This window comes from Uranotaenia lowii, chromosome 1 (genome assembly GCF_029784155.1).
Source record: "Uranotaenia lowii strain MFRU-FL chromosome 1, ASM2978415v1, whole genome shotgun sequence".
Taxonomy (NCBI): Eukaryota; Metazoa; Arthropoda; class Insecta; order Diptera; family Culicidae; genus Uranotaenia; species Uranotaenia lowii.
Genome location: NC_073691.1, coordinates 118824274 through 118845617, shown reverse-complemented (window position 1 = coordinate 118845617; position 21344 = coordinate 118824274). Strand labels below are relative to the sequence as shown.

The 21344-nt window shown below is 34.7% G+C and overlaps 1 protein-coding gene across 6 annotated transcripts in view; it reads right to left on the bottom strand.

Annotated features, from left to right (window-relative positions):
• LOC129739376 (uncharacterized) overlaps positions 1-21344 on the bottom strand; it is a 249532-nt gene that overhangs the window by 19195 nt on the left and 208993 nt on the right. For 4 of the 6 annotated variants that reach the window (XM_055730794.1, XM_055730798.1, XM_055730796.1 and 1 more), the window contains exons 5-8: positions 17724-17905; positions 14563-14761; positions 7693-7799; positions 7461-7583 (exon numbers count right to left, since the gene is read on the bottom strand). In XM_055730794.1, the coding sequence (XP_055586769.1) occupies positions 7461-7583; positions 7693-7799; positions 14563-14761; positions 17724-17905 (611 nt within the window). Of the gene's footprint in view, positions 1-7460; positions 7584-7692; positions 7800-14562; positions 14762-17723; positions 17906-21344 lie in introns of those variants that run through there. The other 2 variants (XR_008735842.1, XM_055730795.1) reach the window with 1 other exon arrangement.

The window sequence follows — 21344 nt, the reverse complement described above, 5'->3', positions numbered from 1 at the left end:
GCACATTTCAGCGCATTATCGGCACAGAGATGTGCTAAATAGGCATTGGATTTTTGCAACCTCTTCTATGGGTGTAGAAAAACTTCTTTCCTTCCTTTCATGCTTAGATTTTCACGGGATTTAGGATATTATAAAAGTTAACTTTGTAGAACTAAAACTCATCATGTGATCCAACACTCAGTACCAGAAGTCAGAAACAGGTTTTGATTCATCTCATTCATCTGATTCTACACACAGAAGAAGCTTGAAATCTAAAAATTTCAGTGTCAAGTAAAAAATGGACCAGGAACCAAAAAAAAAGAGAGTTTTAAACCAAATATCAGTACTGTTCAGTTTCCCAATCAGTGGTAGTTCCCAAGCATCCGCATATACAATCCACACGCAGCAAGTACTAAGAAAAAAAGAACAATTTTGATATTAAGATTTTTTTTAAAATTTTGTATTTAATTTATTATTCTATAATCATCCAACCAGGAATTTAAATAACTTTTCAACTTTCATTCGTAGAGTTAAAAACATTAATTTAACTTCATTAAATCGCAAAGAGAATAATTATAAAGAAATCAAGAAAAAAAATCTTATCTTTTAAGTTAATTCACAGACTCTGAAAACGCGTGTTTTCATTTACAAAAGTAAATTAAAGAAATAAAAAGAATGCTATATTTTTTTTCGTAAATTGAGAGTTTTCAACGCCTTTTTGTAAAAATATATTTCATACGATTTATGATGATATGATTGATTTCATAACCCTATGATTTAAAGTTTCTGCGAATCAGTATTCGATGAAAATTTTCAATATTCTCATACCATGGAAAGTTTTGTTGCACTGCCCTGCAAAAAGTGATGTGCCATGTCTGCAAATTTGGAATACGGTGAAGAATACTTTTAAAATGCTTTTGGAGAAAAAAGAGAAAGGATTTGGGGCACTATTCTCGTGGTTAATGGACATAACTGTATCTAGGATAAGGTTGCCAGATTTTTTTAAGCACGCAGCCGGGCCGGGAAAATTCCGGCAATTTTATATAAAAACCTGGCAAAATCCGGGCATTTGTTTTCAAAATTAACGACCAAAAGTCTGGGCAATATCCAGGAAAATTTTGTCAAAACCCAAAAATAACTCAACAAAAAATCAAGAAAAAAAACTGAAAAATAATTTTTTTCTTCAAAATTAATTGACAGATTTTAAATCTTATTTTAAGCTTTAAAAAACCTTTTATGATTATTTTTGTAAAACTTACTAAAAAAATCGTTTTGAAAGCTAAAATATGAAATGTTTACAAAACAATTTGTTTTTTTTGTTTGATTCGACTAATGAAGTAAACAATTCCGGGCAAAATCCGGGCTTTTTCAAAGAAATCTAGGCACCGGACTGTTCCCAAATTTTATATCAAATATCCAGGCAAACCCGGATAAAACCGGGCAATCTGGCAACCTTAATCTAGGATCCTCTGTTAATGAAGAATATAATCCAGCTTTCGCTGGAAATCAATAATTTACAAAATATTAAATTATAACGAAATTTGTTTGCCCCTGAAAGTAGGCAAGTACATTTCTTCGAATAAAAGTAAAGGTGATTACAGGGTAAACAAAAAATCTGTTTGAAATTGATAGTAAGAGGTCCGATTTGCTTTTAAAATATTGAGTTTTGTTGAGGTCCACTAAATATAATTTGAAAACATATTACAAAACAGTAAAAAAAATTCCGGTTCACCTCATTTTACGGTACCAATCCAGTTCCATGAACATAATACATGATTTACCGTGAATTTAAATGAATATTATTTTAGTAAACATTCAAAGGCTCAACAAAGTTTTCCGGGTCAGCTAGTTACTTATAAAAATCTTCTTGAATTAGGTGTAAAAATAACTGGCAACATTGTAGAAATTTACGAGAATACAGTTGTAAAAGTGTATTCTCCTTGATCATTTTTATTCAAGACTGAATGCTGTTTTGAGGTAAGTGAAGATAGTAACAGTTTAGTCATTCATCATTACATTGTTTCTCCCTCAAAGTTCATTTGTACTTTGGACATATTTGGGTGTGGCTCCCAGGAAAAATACCTGAAAACTTTCTGTTTCGATTATTTTTGAATGTTTCAGCTTTGTGCAATGCTTGTTTAAAAAAACTTTTTTTAATGAAATGAAGACGTTATTTTGATGTGTTTCCTTGAAGAATGTTACATTTTAACATAAAGTTTCCATTTTTTTTTTAATGTTTCAAGCAAATTGTTTATTTAAATAGATCATTGGAAGTTGTCACAACTTGTTTGTAAAACTTTCCTAAAATTGCATAACATTCCTTTACATTCTGTATTCTCAATAATTTTTGAATTTTAAGCGCACTCTATCTTTAAATTCGAGTAATTTTATATCAAAAAATTGAATTAAACACAAATCTGAAAGATGAAAAAAATCCCAGCTTCCACAGAATGCTTTTGGCCCTTTGAATTTTTTGAATGTTTTGTGAATTCATCGAATTTTGGTTTTTCTAAGGGACAAACAATATTGTGCTTAATGGTTGAATTGTAACTGTCTCTCCTCAACTCAAAACTGCATTCTGTCTTCGAAAGAAATTAACATGATGAATACATCTTTATAACAGTATTTTTGAAAATTTTCTACAGTGTTGCTAGTTATTCTTACAGCTTACTCTAGAAAGTTTTGATTGATAATTTTTAAAATTTTCTTGGAAATGTCTTTTTTGCCTAAATTTTAGGTTCAAAATGTATGGAATTTTTAGTTATTATTTCTTTTGAAAGAAATTTTGATACGCCTAAGCTTACAAATGGAACAATATGAAGTTTTTAGGAGTAATTGTTATTGAATTTTTTTTTTAATTTACTTCTGAATTTTGTTCGCAATTCTTCTGAAAAAAGTTGTTTTAGACCTCCTGATTGATTTTTTACCCAAATAGTGCGTTGGATAGGAGAGGGTCTCCTCGGTAACAAGGCACATTTCCACAGATGCGGTATTTTTTCTTTTTATAGGTCTTTTAAAAAGATAGCGTGACATATGTACACCCGATCAGGAGAGCATATCAAAATAATAAGCCAATCATATCTCACCGTGATATTTACATCTGATTCAGTTATAATTAAGTACACCAAATTTTCGATTTTAAGTATCTCCAATCCGAATTATATCTTATTCTGATTGACAGACTTGAATGGGGTTGAGCTCATTTTCAATTATCAAGATTTTTTTCGGGTTGTCCTAAAATAAAATGATTATATCTTATTTTGATATACGCACAACTTTTTCTGAAACATGGAAATCGGAGTCAACGGCCCAAACCGTACATTAATGAGTTTCGCTCAACAGATCCATAAAATTGAATCCAATTTTATGGAATCCAAAAATGGGGCATGGTTTTAGCAAATAATGTGATTTATTGACATCCCACTAGAAAATTTTCTCGTAGCACTCATATCTTGATAAGTTATAATTTTGATAGGTTTTGTTCTGCCCAATATCAAACTATGCTATCTGAGCGAGATATAATTTTGAAAGGAGCATATCTAAAATTGATATAATTTAGCTATGACCGCATAGATTTTTTGATATAATTTGAGATATTTTAACATCCTACGAGTACTGAATAATAACTCATTTAGAAAGGAAAAAATTAGTATCAAAATATCTCATCTTGATATAATTTAGTTTTTCCCTCTTGATCGGGCAGCGTTTCACGAAGCTAACCCATAACATCAAGGCACCAAGCTAGCTTGCATGCGAAATCTATTGAATCTTGGAGTAGTCACTTGGATTTTTTAGCTATAAGGTACACCGGGGTAAGTGGGGACAGGTTTTCGTATAGTTCAACTTTAAAAAATCATTGAAAAATTAAAGTGGATCAATTTCGATCAAATTACTTTTAAGGTGATGCAGGACATGTTATTAACAAATGCTTAAGAGATGAGCTTGATAGACACAAAGCGAAAAAGTTATCACGCAAATTGTTATGGACTGCTGGTGTCTTCACTTACCCCGCTTTATGTGGTAAGTGGGGACGGTTTATTTTCCCTTTGATTTCTCAGGAAATTTTCAACAAATTTGTGTTTTTATGGTTGAATACGTTACTTTATTGATCGAACCGTCGAAAATTTTGAAAAAAGATCATTATACTATTAGCAAAGCATCTTTCAATGATTAAATATTGTGGGTAATTTATGTTGCAATACACGAGATCCGATTTTATCGATAATATATACTTATTCCACAACAAACAAGTACTCTTTCCAACTTTTCGTGATCCGAATGCTAAATAAAGCTAAACTGTATTGGATGAAGGAGAAAAAATTGAAAAAATGTGCAAACATCAAATATGTATAAAGCCGTCCCCACTTACCCCAGGTAGGGTTTAGATACCAAATTTTAGATTTTTGTAAATGAACTCTTTTTTCTTAATTTTTAACCGTCATTTCTTTTCCTAACTATTTGTTTCGAATGTTTTTTTGTTTTTCAATGAAGAGTTTTTCGTCAAGAGCCAGCCAGTTCACGAGAAATTTACAATTGAAAAAGGTGCACATCAAGTTGAAAATAGAAAATTCCCAAAAAGTCTCTGTAAACATCCATTACTGTCGGAATCGTATCTTTTTCACTGTTATTCGATAGATTACAAGTAAATTGAACATTCTGCATTAAAAGTTTGAAAAAATATTTCATAGTATTGTGTTAATAGCCATCGTCCCCACTTACTCCGGTGTACCTTAAATAAATTTAACTGGATAGAATCCAGTCACAAACAATTGAAGTTTTATTCAATCTCAATTCTGAATGGTTATCTATATATATAAAAATGAATGTTTGTCTGTCTGTCTGTTCCCTATAGACTCGGAAACTACTGAACCAATCATCGTCAAAATTGGCATCTGAGGGTTTTTGGGACCGGAGATGGTTTCTATAATACTTAAAACCCCGTCCGACTTAAGGGAGGGAGGCTCCCATACAAAATTTGTAGTTTTTCGAAACAAATTAAAGTCGTGACATCCATTTTCTCTAATTTTTTTTCCTTTGGGCGGTTTGTTTTTCGTCTCCAAGGTCGAGGCGTCGCGAGCCAACGTCGCGAGAGGATAGTAACCACGGCATAGCATACTGATCAGTGGGAATATTTTGGCGCGTATTTCTCAACCAAGCATATTTTCAAGGCAAGGGGTAGCGATATGAAGCCTTGATGTGATTTTTTTCTACTTGATTCCTAGCTCATTTGTACAGCACATGGTTATGAATGACGCCTAGATGTGACCCAGATTGACATTTTGCCGATCGAATTTAAATTTAAAGAAGATAAAAAAATCCGATCCAACACATGAACTGATCAAGAGCCTTTTCTTTAAATAAGATAAAATAGGACTGACATGTGCATAAGTAAAAGGTATCAGTGAAATGAACTGATTTTTATTGACCAAAATTAAGGGAATTCCTTTTCCGAAACAATTTTCATTCAAGGAACACTAGAGCATGTTCAAACGTTCAAGTTTTCTCTGTTACAAAAAAATAAAAAAAATATGTTTTCTTCTAGAAATTGTTACTTCGGTCCAAATACACAACTGAAACGCATTTAGAAATGAAAATGGCGGCTTTTTATTTTAATTAATTCTGAAAAAACATCGTACTTTTTGCATAAAAACCAATTCAAGTACGTACTTAACATGAAAAGTGTATTTGTGTTACATGGCTGCATTAAAGATACTTTTGATCTGCTTCTTTTTTGAAAAGTGAGACTTAAGAACTGATATACAACTGGAAGCAAAATTTTTATGAGAAATTTTTAGTATACCCTTAAAGTGTTAATAATAATATTCCCTCCTGTCAACTTACACGGTTGGGCAAGGGTAAACGTCGAACTTTTAGGAAATTCATTTTCAAAATTATTCAATATGTAGGAAAGACCAGAAGGGGTATTCCGAATATTGAAACTGAAGCGGATATTTAAAATTCTTCAATGTCATTGTAAATGATGGTCATTTGCTTTGAACAGCATTCGTTAAAAGTGAAGTAACAAACATAAATTTATACTGCAGGAATACTGCAGATAAATCAATGAAACTTGATAAAACAAGCAAACAGAAATACGTATTAAATCCATTTTAAAGCCATTACTCTAGCGCATCTGGAAATGAGCTTTGCATTTTCACTTGCCAATGTCAACTTAGAAATTTGTTTTGCCAACATTTTTGAATATTTGACTTTCAAAGAGAAAATAAAAAAAAGCTCAAAATTTATTAAGAGATGCTACTGACATTTTTTAAATACATATATTTCTTGCTTTAATAAATTTATTAAAAAAAAAGATATTTGTACTGTATAAAATCGATAATTTTCATACCATGACAAGTGCTGTTAGGAAAAACATCAAACTGTAATGTCTCATGTCCACGAGTTTGGCAAAAAGGGAACATATTTTATAAGAGTTTTTTTTTGCGTACGGCATAGCGGCATATTCGGCATAACTCAAAAATAGATGTGACAAATGTTTTTATGAAAGTTCGTAACTTCCCACTCTGCGAAAAAAGTTGGAAAATCCATAAATTTTGACATTATTTAAGTCATTATGAAGCTTTAAAAACAGAGTACAAATTTAAGATCTTGAAAAACAAATTTAGAAATCAAGTTTCAGTAAATAATATATACCATCTTTGATTTGCAATTCGGAACTCCAGCTGCAGCTCTCATTTCAAAGCTGTTGGATCTGAACTATGATGAGATTTGATTTTAAAAAATGCTCACAAAAATCTTAATTTGAATAAATTTTTACAAACTACATTATTTTTGGAAGGTGTAGCAAAGCACACCGGGTCAGCTAGTTTAGAATATAAACGTTTTGAATGGTTTGTGAGAAACGGTAGAATCTTGGGAATGCTCGAAAACAAAAGAAAATCTCTTAGCATTCGGTTCAAATGAACAAATAATAAGCGAATTAAAAAAAAAAGATTCCAGAAAAGCTTTCCACTGCTTTGCTTAATCAAACGAAAAAAGGAAACCAGCCGAACGATGGTAAATCCGACCTTTGTTTGTTTGGGTCGTGAAACTTTGCCGTTTCTCAGCCGACAGGTTTTCTGCAGAGAGAGTGTTAATCTTGGCTAGAAGCTAGAGTTTGGAACAAGGAACCGGGAGCATCTTAAGAGTTTAACGCCACTGACTTGAGAACTTTCCGATATTTTCTAAGAATAATAACAAACCTGACTCAGCTCAGTTCGGAAGGAAAGGCAAAAAGTTAAAGCTTGAAATCTGCATGCAATGATTTCCATTTTCGAGCTCATCCCATCATCTTTTGTAAACATATTCTTCTTTTTAACCATATGCTTTCTGGTCGGCAGAAAGAGTCTACCACCGTAAAAGAACCCCAGAAATTTTACTATGCGTTTCACGGTCAAAAGAAAATGGGCAAAGGAATGGGAAAATGGAAAATGGGGATTAGGATTTTTCCTTTTTCCTACCGAGGAAGCATTTCCTCTCGATTAGTTATTTACCTCGTGGCAAACCTCCATGTAGTCTGGGTCGTGCATAATATCTTTGATCATGTCCTTCAGCATCGTGTACCGGGGAAAGATTGGGTAGATTTTGGAATTGCCATACTCTGCCTATTTTTGAGGAGAAGGAAGATAAAAACAGAAAATAAATTGATAAAAGTCGATTAGAGGATTTTGATACTTTTTGGCGATAAAACGATTTGCCGTTGATAAGGCTTACCTTCAATTCACGGATTAGATTTCTCAAGCCGCTGTACTTTTTTAACAGGCGATACAAATCATTGATCATCTGGGTGTTTTCCTGCTCAATCTGTGCCGTCGTCATCACTGCAAAGGGAAAAGATTGTAAATGGGGAAATATGATTGATCCAAATATTTCATTAACTGAAGTTTGATAAAATCGAAACCTGCGAGTAATTGTTGGATTTGGATAAATCCATGGATAAATTGAAAGAAAATATTCTGTCCATTCATTTTATGTACAGGGTGCTTAATCCTTTGGCGCACAGCATTCTTCCAAATCATTGCAACGCAATCAATCAATCATTTTATGTACATACGCTAAAAATGTTAACCTCTGGCCGTAGACGAATACGTACAAACAATCATAATTTCGTCGTTATTATGGTACAAAACGAATAGCCATTCACGTGTTCAAAATTGTTAAAAGATTGATGAAGAAATTGTGTAATTTTTTTTTGGTTGTGTTTATCCCTGGATTTATGCACCACCTCGAAGGCTTCCTCGAGCATGAGTGTCGGAAGAGACGGAAATTGGACAAAACACGAACATGTTCTGAACGAAAAGCTTTGCATTGATTGATAGAAAATTGAACATACGGGTTTGGATTTTGTTTTACATTTGTTTAAATTATCTTTACTTCTGTCTTTTCGCGAAATACAGAAACGAGATCCAATCTTGGGCTGAGTGAGCTAAGTTTGACAGAAATACAATTTTCTAAACAACATATAGGTATCGTTTAAAAATGTCTTCAAAGGTTATGTTGCCCTTTTTTATTTGCGATTTTGAATACATGGGACCCTTTTTTCAAAAGCATCGATTCTAACCTTGATAGATGAAAACAAGCTTCTGCTGACTTACTATGAAATTGTTCAAATACTGGCACTGAGTCTGTGCATAGTTTTAATTCGAACTTTAACGTCCCTAATTTGATTGGTGTCCAAACCTTATAGCCACTTGATGATATGTATAACTAAGAAGACAGGAATGCTCTGGCAATAGTGTGAATTCATTATTGTCACCAAGAATTCAAGGACCCAAAATGAAAAAGGAAACGTAGAATTACTGACGTGGAGAAAATTAAACCTCAAAATTAAACAAACTTGAGTACCGTAAACTGGGGGAACTTTGATCAGCGGGGTAACTTTGATCAACATGAAATTTTTGCAGATAATCATCATTAACTAAGTATAAAGTTAAAATATCTGAAAACTATTTACTACGTTTGAAAGCCTGTAAATTGAGTTACAAATAAGCTAAATTTGGTTTTTAATTAGGAGATTTTTTATATTACTTAAAAAATAATTTTAAAATCTCAAAATATCTGGTTTTTTGAAGGCTCACAAACAAACATTTCTCCTGATCAAATTTATGCATTTAGGAGCAAATGGGTTGTTTAATGTGAAAGTTCAACTATTTTTCTTGGTTAAGGTTAAGTTTAAGTGTTATTTTTATGGTCATTTGATGATAATTTTTGGATACTGAAAAAAACGGTCATTTTCCATGAAAAAGCTTGTTTTGGAAAAATGGCTAAAAACCCTATCAAATGGTAAGGTTTGAAGAAAAAAAAGAAATTGGGAACAGTACGAGGACTGTTGCATGGGAATTGCATGAAGGTAAAATTTTATTTGTTTTCGAGGCAAAAAAATATTGAAAAATGTTCATAATTTTTGCCCCTAAATGTATGCAGCAACATTGTCCATCTTTCGTGTATATTTCTTTTTGAAAGAAAACGTTGAAAAATTCAATTGAGTCCAAACAAAAAATTACTGTTATCGATGTTTTGAGCCTTCTGTGCTGAATGATATCAAAACAATAAGTTTGAAGACGTTGAGATACGTAAAAACCACAGTGATCAAAGTTACCCCGAAACTCGAAATCTGGTTTTGTAACAAACATTTATTTATGACCACAAATGTCGTTTGAATTTTCTGCAATCCATGATCATGTTCAAAACTCCTCACCTCAGTAAGGGTTTTAAAGCTTTTAGGTATTACGAACAATCAATCCCTTCCAAAATATTCTAAAATGAATGAAAAAAGTGATCAAAGTTCCCCCAGTTTACGGTATTTGAATTTGTATACTTATCAACAGCCATATATACCGCCAAACGGGGTATCATGCAACAGCAGGGTTAGATACAACATTTGTATACCGCAATACTTGTTCAATTTTTATTTTAGTATAATTTAATAAAGTTATCATTTTATGATGAAAAAATAGTGATAATTTCTCACATCGTGAGATCAGTTTTTATGATTTTTGATTATCATAGAAAATTTAAGAAATCGAGTCATAGATGTAAACACTTATACTTTTTTCGATGCCATAAAAAACTTTACCCAGTATGACGGATTGGCGTAATGATATCACCTACATACTTCAAATTGCTTTCATTATCCTATACCAACACTGTTGGTGTGAAAGTATTTTACGGACAATCACCAATTTTTTTAAATAAATATTTTTATAATTCAGTTTCCAGTCTGGGCTAAAATGCAACAAAATGCAAATCAAAGATTTACCTTTTTAAATTTCGTTTCCATATGCTGGAATATGATTGTTTTACATCACGCACTTGTAAATTTCAAAATTTCATGCATCTAAAAATTAATTTTTATTATTTCAGCTTGTATATTTTTTGTAGTTTCTTTACCCCTCAATGTATGCAGCACAAGACCGACTTTTTTCATCTAATATAGTTTTCCGGTGCCTTTTGGGTCACCAAGCATCAGTATAAAATTTGAGATGATTTGGTTGATCTTGAATTAGTGCCGCGCGTTTAAATTTTGTATGGACATTTTATGGAAAAAAAATTCTTTAAATTCATCCAAAACATTCAAATAAGTATCAAATGAAGTTTGTCTTTTGCCAATTCTTAAGCTTATTTTTTTTGCAAAAATGAAAAGAGGCTAAGTAATTCATGAAAAGAGTTATAACCATTTTGAAATAAAATATCTGAACCAATTGAAAAGTGTTCAAAAATGGCAGTCTTTGTTTTCTAGGGTTTTCAGTAATTTCTGAAATATTTTTGCAATGGTTATATAAGCCAACAATCTCACTGGCTATGCAAAGCAGTTTTTTGGGATTTTTATTTTCATCCTACAGTAAAATAGCTTTCAAATGAGCAGCAAAAATGCTTGAATTAAAAAATAAATTTTGAAAAACATTTTTTTGGTATAATATCGAATATCTTTTCTAGGGTACATGCTAGGCTTGTGCACGCTCCTTTATTTTAAATCAAAATTAAGTACGACCGAGGTTCAAAACATAGATCGGATCTATGAACTTAAAGTTAAGTACCCTTTTTCCTCCTTGCGATGGTTCAAAACGGAGTTCGAACTGCGAACTCAAAATTGATCCATTTTTTTTTCCTTCGGCGAGGGATCAAAGCTGAGTTCGACCTTATGAACTAAAAATTGAACTCTTTCTGTTCGGAAACTTCCGGATGTTATTTACTTCCCGTGGAAAGTAACATCCGGAAGTTTTCTTTGTCCAGGAGTGTCAAAACTTTCCACCACTCTGTAATTGCAATGCAATGTACCGGAACAGCAACATCCGGGTACAAAAGATGTTAACCATCCTTTAATTCTCTGAAAATAAACAACCCTCCAAAAAAGGATAAATTTGAGAGTTCGGCTGCCGAACTTAGTATTGAGTATGCCTATCAGGACTTAGTTTTGCAATTGCCCAATAAAACTCAAAGTTGAGGGCTGCCACTTAAGGGCTGTTTTGAACCAAAACTACTTAGTTTTGAGTTTAAAAAAGGAGCGTGTGGTTTGTTTACATGAAATATACTGCAAGAATCAAGGAATATCGATCATCAAAAATTATATTTTTCTGTTCTTTCAGTGCATTTCTGGTGATTTTTGAATGCAAAGTTTTGCTATCCCATACAAATGTCCATACAAAATAAAACTCCTTGCGCTAATTCAGGACTTAATGAACCGCGCGGTGTAGTGTATTTAGTACCCTTATGCTTTTTTTAGAAACATTTTTGAAAGATAAATGTAAAATTTAATTCGAACCAATCCTAAAATAACTGCAATTGATGCTTTATGCGTTATGATATTATAAATCTATCAAAAACTTTAAATTTTCAAACGTTTTCATTTGATTTTTCATTACAACAAAGCTTATAGCAACTCACCCCTTTTTCATAGTAGCGTGAAAATCGCATTTTTTTCGTAAATTTAATAATAACTGGGGAAACCAATAATCACTAGTTTGCAAAATTATTAAAAATCGTGAACTTGATTTACTGATTAATATTTTTAATGTAAAATCGGGCGCTGAATCCGAAAATGAAATCCAAAAATATCTTAGTAGAACCGTTTTTGAGTCATGCTCCAAATATGAAATTTTGGAAAATATAAAAAGTTCTTGTACTTAGATTAAAAGATCTCGGACGGCATAACAGTAATTTGAAATCCCTCTTTTGCATTTTGAAGGTGAATAAATTTTCTATCGATCATCTGAACACTGTTTTTGCGTTTGATCAACAGTATTGTTGATATTAGTCACTTTATGATAGAAAAAATCATAAAAAACGCATTTTTTTAGAAATTTTTTTTTCAGCGAATGTTTTTGACTCGATGGTAACATTTAAAAAATCTGTTTTTCTTGTGCGCTTAAATGTCAATTCAAAACAAAGATTTCAAGTGGTTATTTATCAAAATCGGTTGAAAATTTAAGATGTTATGGCTACTTAACTAGGTATAACATTATTTTTTTGTAGTTTTTAATAATTTAACGAACTGCAGTACACTTATCATATCATATAGGAAGAATGAAACATGATAAATCTCACTCGCTCCAAGTCAAAATTATTTATTAGCTTACCAGAAGGACACATGCCAAATTTCAGGAAGATCTGACCATAGGGAGGGGTTGTTTGAGTCTCAAACGTGAATAAAATTTTAAGGTATTCTGCCCGGGGGGAACAAAAAATACTGGTTTTTCATCAATAACTTTTTTAATCACTTGCCGATTATTTTTTATGGTTCAGTTTTTTAAAGCCTAAGTTAAGACAAATATTTCACCCGAAGGCTGCAACACGATTGGACTTGAAGTAAAAAAGTTATTCCAATTCAAAGGCCGCAAATTTTGTCCAACACTCAATGTGTACTTTTTACGCATTGCGTTTTATACGAGAATTTTCAACCAAAATACAATCTTGGAACCACAATAACTTTCCTGTTTCAAACCCAATCGAGTTACAGTCTTCGGGTGAAATATTTGTCGCAACTTAGGCTTTAAGAAAATCTACCATTAAAAACAATCGGCTAGTGATAAAAAAAGTTATCGATGAAAAACCAGTATTTTTCCTTCCTCCCCTCCTTATTCACGTTTGAGACTCAAGCAACCCCTCCCTATGGTCAGATCTTCCTGAAATTTGGCTTGTTACCTTTTGGTAAGCTAATAAATAGTTTTGACTTGGAGCGAGTGAGATTTATCATGTTTCATTCTTCCTATATTCTGATAAGTGTACTGCAGTTCGTTAAATTATAAAAAACTACAAAAATACTGTTATGGTAAAGTAGCCATAACTTCTTAAATTTTCAACCGATTTTGATGAATAACCACTTGAAATCTTTGTTTCAAATTGACATTCAAGCGCAGAAGAAAATCAGATTTTTTAAATGTTACCATCGAGTCTAAAACATTCGCTGAAACAAAATTATTCTCTAAAAAAATGCGTTTTTTATAATTTTTCTATCATAAAGTTACTAATATCAACAATAGGTACTGTTGATCATACGCAAAAACAGTGTTCAGATGATCGATAGAAAATTTATTCGTCTTCAAAATGCAAAAGAGGGATTTCAAACTACTGTTATGCCGTCCGAGATATTTTAATCTAAGTACAAGAACTTTTTTTTTCCAAAATTTCATATTTGGAGCATAACTCAAAAACGGTTCTACTGAGATTTTTATGAATTTCATTTTCGGATAAAGCGCTTGATTTTACATTAAAAATGAACTTCAGTTAGCTAAGTTCAAAATTCTGTAAACTAGTGTAATGTTCTTCTTTGATGTTCTATCAATCTTAAAACTTTGGATGTACAAGCGGTATGATTATCTGTGGACATTGAGTTTTTAGAAGGCATTGAAGTTGAAAAGTGTTGCATGATGCCCCAGTTGACGGTACTACTTTATCTCATAGCTTGGGAGATTCGATGAATTTGAACAGCTCCATCACCACACGATATTTGATTTTTTTTTTAAATAAGTTATTTTTTGATTTGGTTTTGAAATTTATCTTGGTAAAATTTTGTTTGATTAATTTTTTTTTTCATAGGTGGTTTCAAGGGTAAAACATTTTTGAACTGTTTTTTTTTGGGATTTTAAACTGATTGGTATAAATATTCATCCCCATCATTGAGTTTGTCGATATTTTTTTCTTACTGGTTGGTACGAAAAAATGAAAATAATCATCGCCCTCTCATTGTCTTATTTGCATCGGTAGTTGGAGTTCAATGGGCGATGGAAGCGAAAAGTTATTCTTTCTCTCCAGTAAAACTAGTAAGATCTGTCAAAAGTTGGGTGAAAATTTAGCTGCATACCACTTGCACTTATGGAAAACCATCACCCAAATTCGACAGCGATTCCATCGCCTATTACGGAATGATTAGACCATGATTGTCGAGTAGAGCAGCTTGTTATGAAAAATTTAACATTTCGACTTCACTGCGCTTATTTCTTAATGGACCTATGTCATAAATATCACAACATCTGAATCCGGTTCCCACAGCTTGATCCTATCGATTTATCAAGAAATCTTCATATTTACTTTGTGAATCAATCTAATCAAAGCACGTTTCCGTGTTTCTATGACGGTTTTACTCACTTTCAAGCCGCTCGATCCGTTCCCGCTTCTCGGCTGCCTCCTCCGCCAGCTTGGCCGACGATTTGACACCATCGCCGGACTTTTGCGCTTTTTCCATGATGCTGCAGGCGCGCAGCACGAAGGCGGGCACGGTTTCTAGCTTTTCTTGTTTGGGAATTTCCACCAGCGTCCAGTATTGGGTTTCCAGCCGGATGACGTCCTGTTCGCGAAAACAAAACAAATTATTATGAGAAATTATTAACTGCCTAGGGTGGGTGTTTCTAATTTGGACCTAGAGCATACTTTGGTTCTAAATTTTTCGAAAATCCAGAATAACTCTTTTCGTTAGAGCAAGTTTACTCGTGTTGAAGGAAAGTGGTAGAAATTTTGACACTAGTAGCACATTTTAAAAATTTTACCATGCAAAAATGTTTTTAGTGAATAAAAAAAACCTTATTTGAAATGGATTGTCTTATAATATTTTTATTTTGTAGTTTGTCAGCATAACATCTAAATACTGCTATCTCTTCGCTTGAAGCGTCCGAAGTAGGGCAACTAACCCTACTATACTTTCTACACTGAGCATCATTCGGATTCAGTCGGGGTTCTTGTTTCATTTTGGCAAATTTCAACCTTCATAAGGCTTTACTAAATTGTTTTTATTTTGTTTTCAATCTACTCTTCTGAAGTCGATGTCAGTAGATATATTATCTGAATAATTAAACATGGGGCTTAAGACTCGTTTTTATCTGCTTGTTGATATCGAAGGTCAGGCTGATTTACATTGAAAAGATTTGAATTGAAGGCAGCATAAGAAATATTTCATCCATCATCATAATGTAGGTACTGACTCGTTCATCGTTCATGCTCTATCCCACGCACCTGTTAGAATATTTCTTAGTTAAAACGCTAAAATGGATTGCCATACTTTTGAAGAGGAGTTGCCGTTAGTCGGAATAAATTTAAAGCTTGTTCTAAAATTTTTGATCTTTGAATGATAAAAAGCGAAAGATTTTCGCGACGAATGCTACTTTCACGGAAAATTACGTTACGGCTCATTGGAATTCCATTGTTGATTATTTAATTCCAGTAATAAGCGTTTCCAGTAAGAGAGCAAGTTTATGCAACCCATCAATTATTAGCAAGAGATATATTTACTAGAATAATCTTGCTTTACTTGAGTCACTTTCCGTGTTCAATTCTCAAAGTTTATTTAAACAAATAGAGCCTGATTGCCTGATTTGCGCCAGTGACCTTGATCAAAGTGCCTGAAGGAACGCAAACTGCCGACCCACCATCCGAATCCTGTTTAATAAAAAAAAACTATCTAAAGGGTGATAAATTTCTTTTTCAAGTTTAATAAGTATAAAAATCAGGGAAAACATTCAGTTAGGCTTCCACTTTTCCAAATCCGAATTGCCGGGCCTTACGCTTAACCCCTGCCATCAGATTTTGTACAGCCACCTTGTCCACCTTCTTCGCCGCAGAAAACCAGTTTGCCTTGAACTGCTGCTCGTACTTAGCGTACTTTTTTTGACCGCTTGACAATAGCCCAGTATTTCTCAATTGGGCGGAGCTCTGACGTGTTGGGAGGGTTCTTGTCCTTGGGAATCACCTGCACGCGTACCACTCCATGGCCTTTTTACCGTAATGGATAGATGCAAAATCCGGCCAAAACAGTACGGAACAACCATGTTTCTTTAGGAAAGGCAGCAGACGTTTATTCAAACACTCTTTCACGTAAATTTCTTGGTTGACAGTCCCGGAAGCTATTTTTTTTGTTTCGATTATAGTCGTTTTACCATCTTTATGGCATTCGCGACTTTATCAACGTTGCAGTTGGCGGATTGTTATTGAAAAACTTATCCGGTACAACTGTGTTCGATGTTTACTCTTGGGCTCGAACTCGCGGACATCTGCTCAGGAGACAACAGACTTGCCAGCAAATCACCCGGGTGAGATTTTTCGATCCTCTCCACACATTATTCGCACCCCGGTTTCGAAAGCCACACACACCCAAGTTCAATAGCTCCGGCGTGCGACGATTTGTCACTGTAGAGCACCCCGGTGAAAACACAGAACCGACTAGTTGAAGCCACCAAAAAGCAAAGACAAAAACAAACACGACGGTGTGCATAATAATAGCATCAACAAACGATGAATGTTTCGGGCGAGTGGTTCAGCTTCGTATGTGTTGGTAAACGCAACAAGCCAAGCCAGTTGCCGTCGCTGTCGCTCTCCTTGGTGAAAACATTTTTTCACTGTAGTGTGTGTTAGCTCTGTCGTGTTGATTTACAGATTCTCTACAGAGGTTCGGCTGCGGTGCGTTTCAGAGAATCTCTACCGAGAATCGAAAACCGAGCACATCGGTGATTCTCGTTAGAGAAATTGCAAGCCTGGCTATGAAAATGCTACTTTTCAAGCCACAGGTACAGATGGCTTGCCAAACCAGATATTTCTTCGCAAACTTTGAAAATATCTGCTACTTTTCCCCTCCCTTTTGCCGTATAAAACTCTTGTCCCGGAAGCTGCTTTTAGTCGGCTTTGACGTAGGTTTCGTCGTCCATTACCACGCACTCAAACTCCGTCAGCATCGTCGTGTACAGCCTCCGGGATCGCGCTTTGGCCGTCGTATTTTGTTTATCATAGCGATTTGGAGTCACTACCTTCTTGTAAGTCGATAGTCCGACTCGTTTTTTGGCTCGATGCACGGTTATAGACGATTCACCCAGCTTATTTGCGGCAGCTCGGAGAGAGAGGTTAGGGTTTCGCTTGAAACTACCGGCAACTCTCTTTGTCGTCTCAGCGGCTTCCGGTTTTCGATTTCCCCCCGATACAGCCTTCCTTGCTCTCGACAAACGTTCCCCAAACACTTTAATTACATTTGTAACGGCTGCAACTTTTAGCGATTTTGCCAGCTTTGCGTGCGAGTAGCTCGGATTTTCGCGATGCGCGAGCAAAATTTTGATACGCTGGTCTTCTTCCTTGGACGACATTTTGACAACTGAAAAGTGAATTCCAAAATCAAAATAGGAGCAACATTCTACACACACACACCTTCAAAATGAGGGGTGTTCAGGTTTTTTAAATGCAAATTTGAAAGAAATAGGTCAAGTTGATATTGACCAAATTTTCACCGTATCACCCTTTATAGGTTACGTAGGCAACCTGGCGAAACGTACCTTAATCATCAGTTTCAGCATCGGATATCGGTTGAACACATTCCGCTGGCTCTTGGAATCTCCGTACTTGTTCATCAGGGTGACCAGTGCCTTTTTCGCTGTGTCGTATGATTCCTCCAGGCGCACTCGAACCGCTCGCAATCGCTCGTTGGTTTCGATCAGCTCCTCGCGGCTCATACCACCTGGATTCAATAGACGGGGGCGAAAGGAGAGATTGAATTTTAGTAAATCTGAATGTAGTAGGGGAACTGGGGGTATAATGCCCAGTGTGGGCAAAACGCCCCACTGCGATATCTAGCTAGATATACACTTATTTTAAGAAGTCGGTACGATATTCCCTTCTTATTAACAGTAGAAACCTTTTGTACAAAAAATTAGCATCAAATATGCGATAAATCCCTGCGAAAATCCAAAAATACTTTTGAAACCATATTCCTTGCAAGTTGTGCCTTGACTTTCGTAAGGAATTACGGCATCTGTCGCCAAAAAAAATTATGTGACATCTGTTACAATGATGAACATTGGTCTTAAAAATCATCACAAAACGAAAAATTTCCTTATTCAATTATTTTTTATGTTATTTAGAACGATTTTTAATAGACATGTCTAGGTGGGGCAAAACGCGCCATGTCCGTTTATCTTTAAGCATGTTTCGTATTTGTTTAAATTTATATGTAGTTTCATCACAACAATTTTAAAGATATTTATAAGTTGTATTGGAAAACTTAACTTGAATATAAACGAATATATTTAAAATTCCTAAATTAAATATAGATTTAATTAACTATTCACAAGAATTTCAGTATATCTGGCAGCACTGCGCGTAGCAATACATTTTTCCATCTGTGAAGTAGAATAGAAGTTTTTTTACCTGGCAAACACTTTCGGAGGCACTTGGATCAATAAACACTTATTAAACGTCAAACGGCGCGATTGGGTACACACATATGCGCATTATGAACCTACTGAATCTGAAATCCAGTTTTCTACCTACTTTTCAAACTTCATTGAATTTGTGGCATTTTTTGACTTTCCAGTTATTCTTATTATCAGATTTAGACAAAAAATAAACCAAACTTCCAAATACAATCGAAAATTAAAGTTAATCTTTTCAAATGTATTCTAAAACAAGGCTTTCTTCTTAACGTTGGCATTATGCCCCCTCTTCCCCTATATGAATATATCCCTTCTAAATGATTAATGTTTTCGGGTTTAGCTTTTTATTCATGTGTCGCAAGTTAAAATCTAATCATTTTGATTTTTGGATTCCGGATCCGGCCAGATGACCGTCAAAATTATGACATTTTTTAATTTTCCATGACAGTCATGCAATTAATAATTCAAAAATTTCATTCCGACAGTCAGAGGACCAACAGAATCTCCGACTGTTACAAGTCAAAAATGTTATCGAGAAGTATAATTCGATGACATTTTTCTGAGCGACCGGTATTGAAAAACTGGATTACATTTTCTCTAGTCGTTTAACATTTTAACAGATGACCGTCAATGTCAATGAGATCTTTTCGAATGTCGTTGGAGAATGTTAGGCGACTGTTACGATCCCTACTGTCTCTTGAATGACATTCGATTCACTGCCGAAAACACTGTGTTTTAGAGCAAGTTCACTGGTCTGGTAGAAATTTTGACATTTTGAAAATTTTACCATGCAAAAATGTTTTCAAGATCTTTGGCCGTTGTATTTTTTACAACACTGTTTCTATTTCAGCCGTATATGATAGAAATGTTGCTATTTCTGCATCACAGCATGCGAAAATACAACACGTGTTGTAAAAAAACTTGAAGGCCACAGATCTTGAAAACGTGTATGCATAGCAATATTTTCAAAATGTCAAAATTTCTACCACTTTTTCCCAACACCAGTGAACTTGCTCTTAGCGGGATCTAGCGTCGGCCTGCTCCACAAAACGATCATAGGAGGCTGCATGTAGAGGTGATACTTTGTTTGAAGAGCCCACCTAATAGCCCCTGTTGCCTTCCACTGAGAATTTTTAGGCAATACTGCAGCGTAAGCTCTGTTTCAATCATTTTTTGGCGAAAACAGACTGCCAAAAGGTCACTCGCAAAGACGCAGTTTTTGTTTTCAAGCAAGCTTCAATTATTAAGGTAATAATGGTAAATTTACAGAACTTTTTGAAAAACCGTTCGAAAATTGTCCATTTTTTTTATCAATACGTACGTTTTGTAAACATTTTGTTCAGGATGGCATGGATCGATAGTATCAAACCTTTTTACAATGATTCGGAATCGTACACATTCTTTCGTAAACATTGCAGCGATTAAGTTGACTGTATTCTACGACATAGTACCACAGATCGGTTGGACTCCACATGGAGTGTGTTAAGTCCATTGAATTAAAATTAATAACTAACCGGAGACTTTCATCTTCATAATAATAAATAGCTAATGAATGTCAAGAGAGGTCTTAAAACCTCGCGTTTTATCATTCTAAAGGGCAAACACGATATTATTGCGACACGTTCAACAGGGCCAGGGCATAACTTTTTTTACCTTTGGGTAAAAATCAACTAAATTTTGCACACTTTCTCATTGATGTGTATTGTTTACAAGCTGTCAAACTCGAAATCGTGTTTTTCGATTCAACGAAAATGGAGGTGAACCAACGCAAGTCGAGAAAACAAATTCTTTCCGAACACCTGGAATTTTCTGACCTATCGCATCGGCAGTTGGCAAAAATATTGAACATTCACCATTCAACCGTCTCCAGAGTGTTGAAGCGGTTCCAGGAGCAGTTGACGTAGAACCAAGGCAATAGAGCTGAAAGAAACCCAGGATGAGAACAAAAAGACGGAGGGAAAGGTGAAGTGGACGATTAAAGCAAATTCCAACGTCTCAAGCCGTGATTTGCCTTAAAAGATCAGCATGTCGCAGAGCTACGTCCAGAATCCAAAGAAGAGAGCGGGACTACATACATACAAGGTAGAGAACTTACCAAATCGCGATGGGCGGCAACAATCGACGGCTAAAACTCGAGCACAGAAGCTCTATGAGAAGATGTTGACAAAATATGGCTGCTGTGTGATGGACGACGAAACTTATATAAAAGCCGATTTTAAGCAAATTTCGGGGTTGGAGTTTTTCACCGGCAAGAGCAAATTCGATGTGGACGACAAATTTAAGAAGAAGAAAATGTCGAAGTTCGCCTCCAAATATCTCGTTTGGCATTTGTCTTGCGGACTGAGAAGTGAGCCATTCGTGTCAAAAAAGTGCACAGTAAATGACCAGATCTACAAATCTGAGTGCCTCGAGAAGCGCCTTTTTCCGTTCTTGCAGCAGCACGACGAAGCTCCGCTATTTTGGCCGGATTTTGCACCATGCCACTATTCTAAAATTGTCCTGGAGTGGTATGAGGCCAATTCTGTCCATTTTGGCACAGGCATGAACCTGTCTAAAGGCATGAACCTGTCAAACCGTCCGGAACTGTGCCCGGAGGAGCAGTTCTGGGCAATAATGTAGCGGGAACTTCGGGAGAGCAAGAAGCCATTCAAAGGCGAGAAGAACATGTTGAGAAAAAGTGCAAAAAACTGGAAAACTGGTACCGGATGACACTGTAAAGATTTTGATGGAGGACTTCAAGCGAAA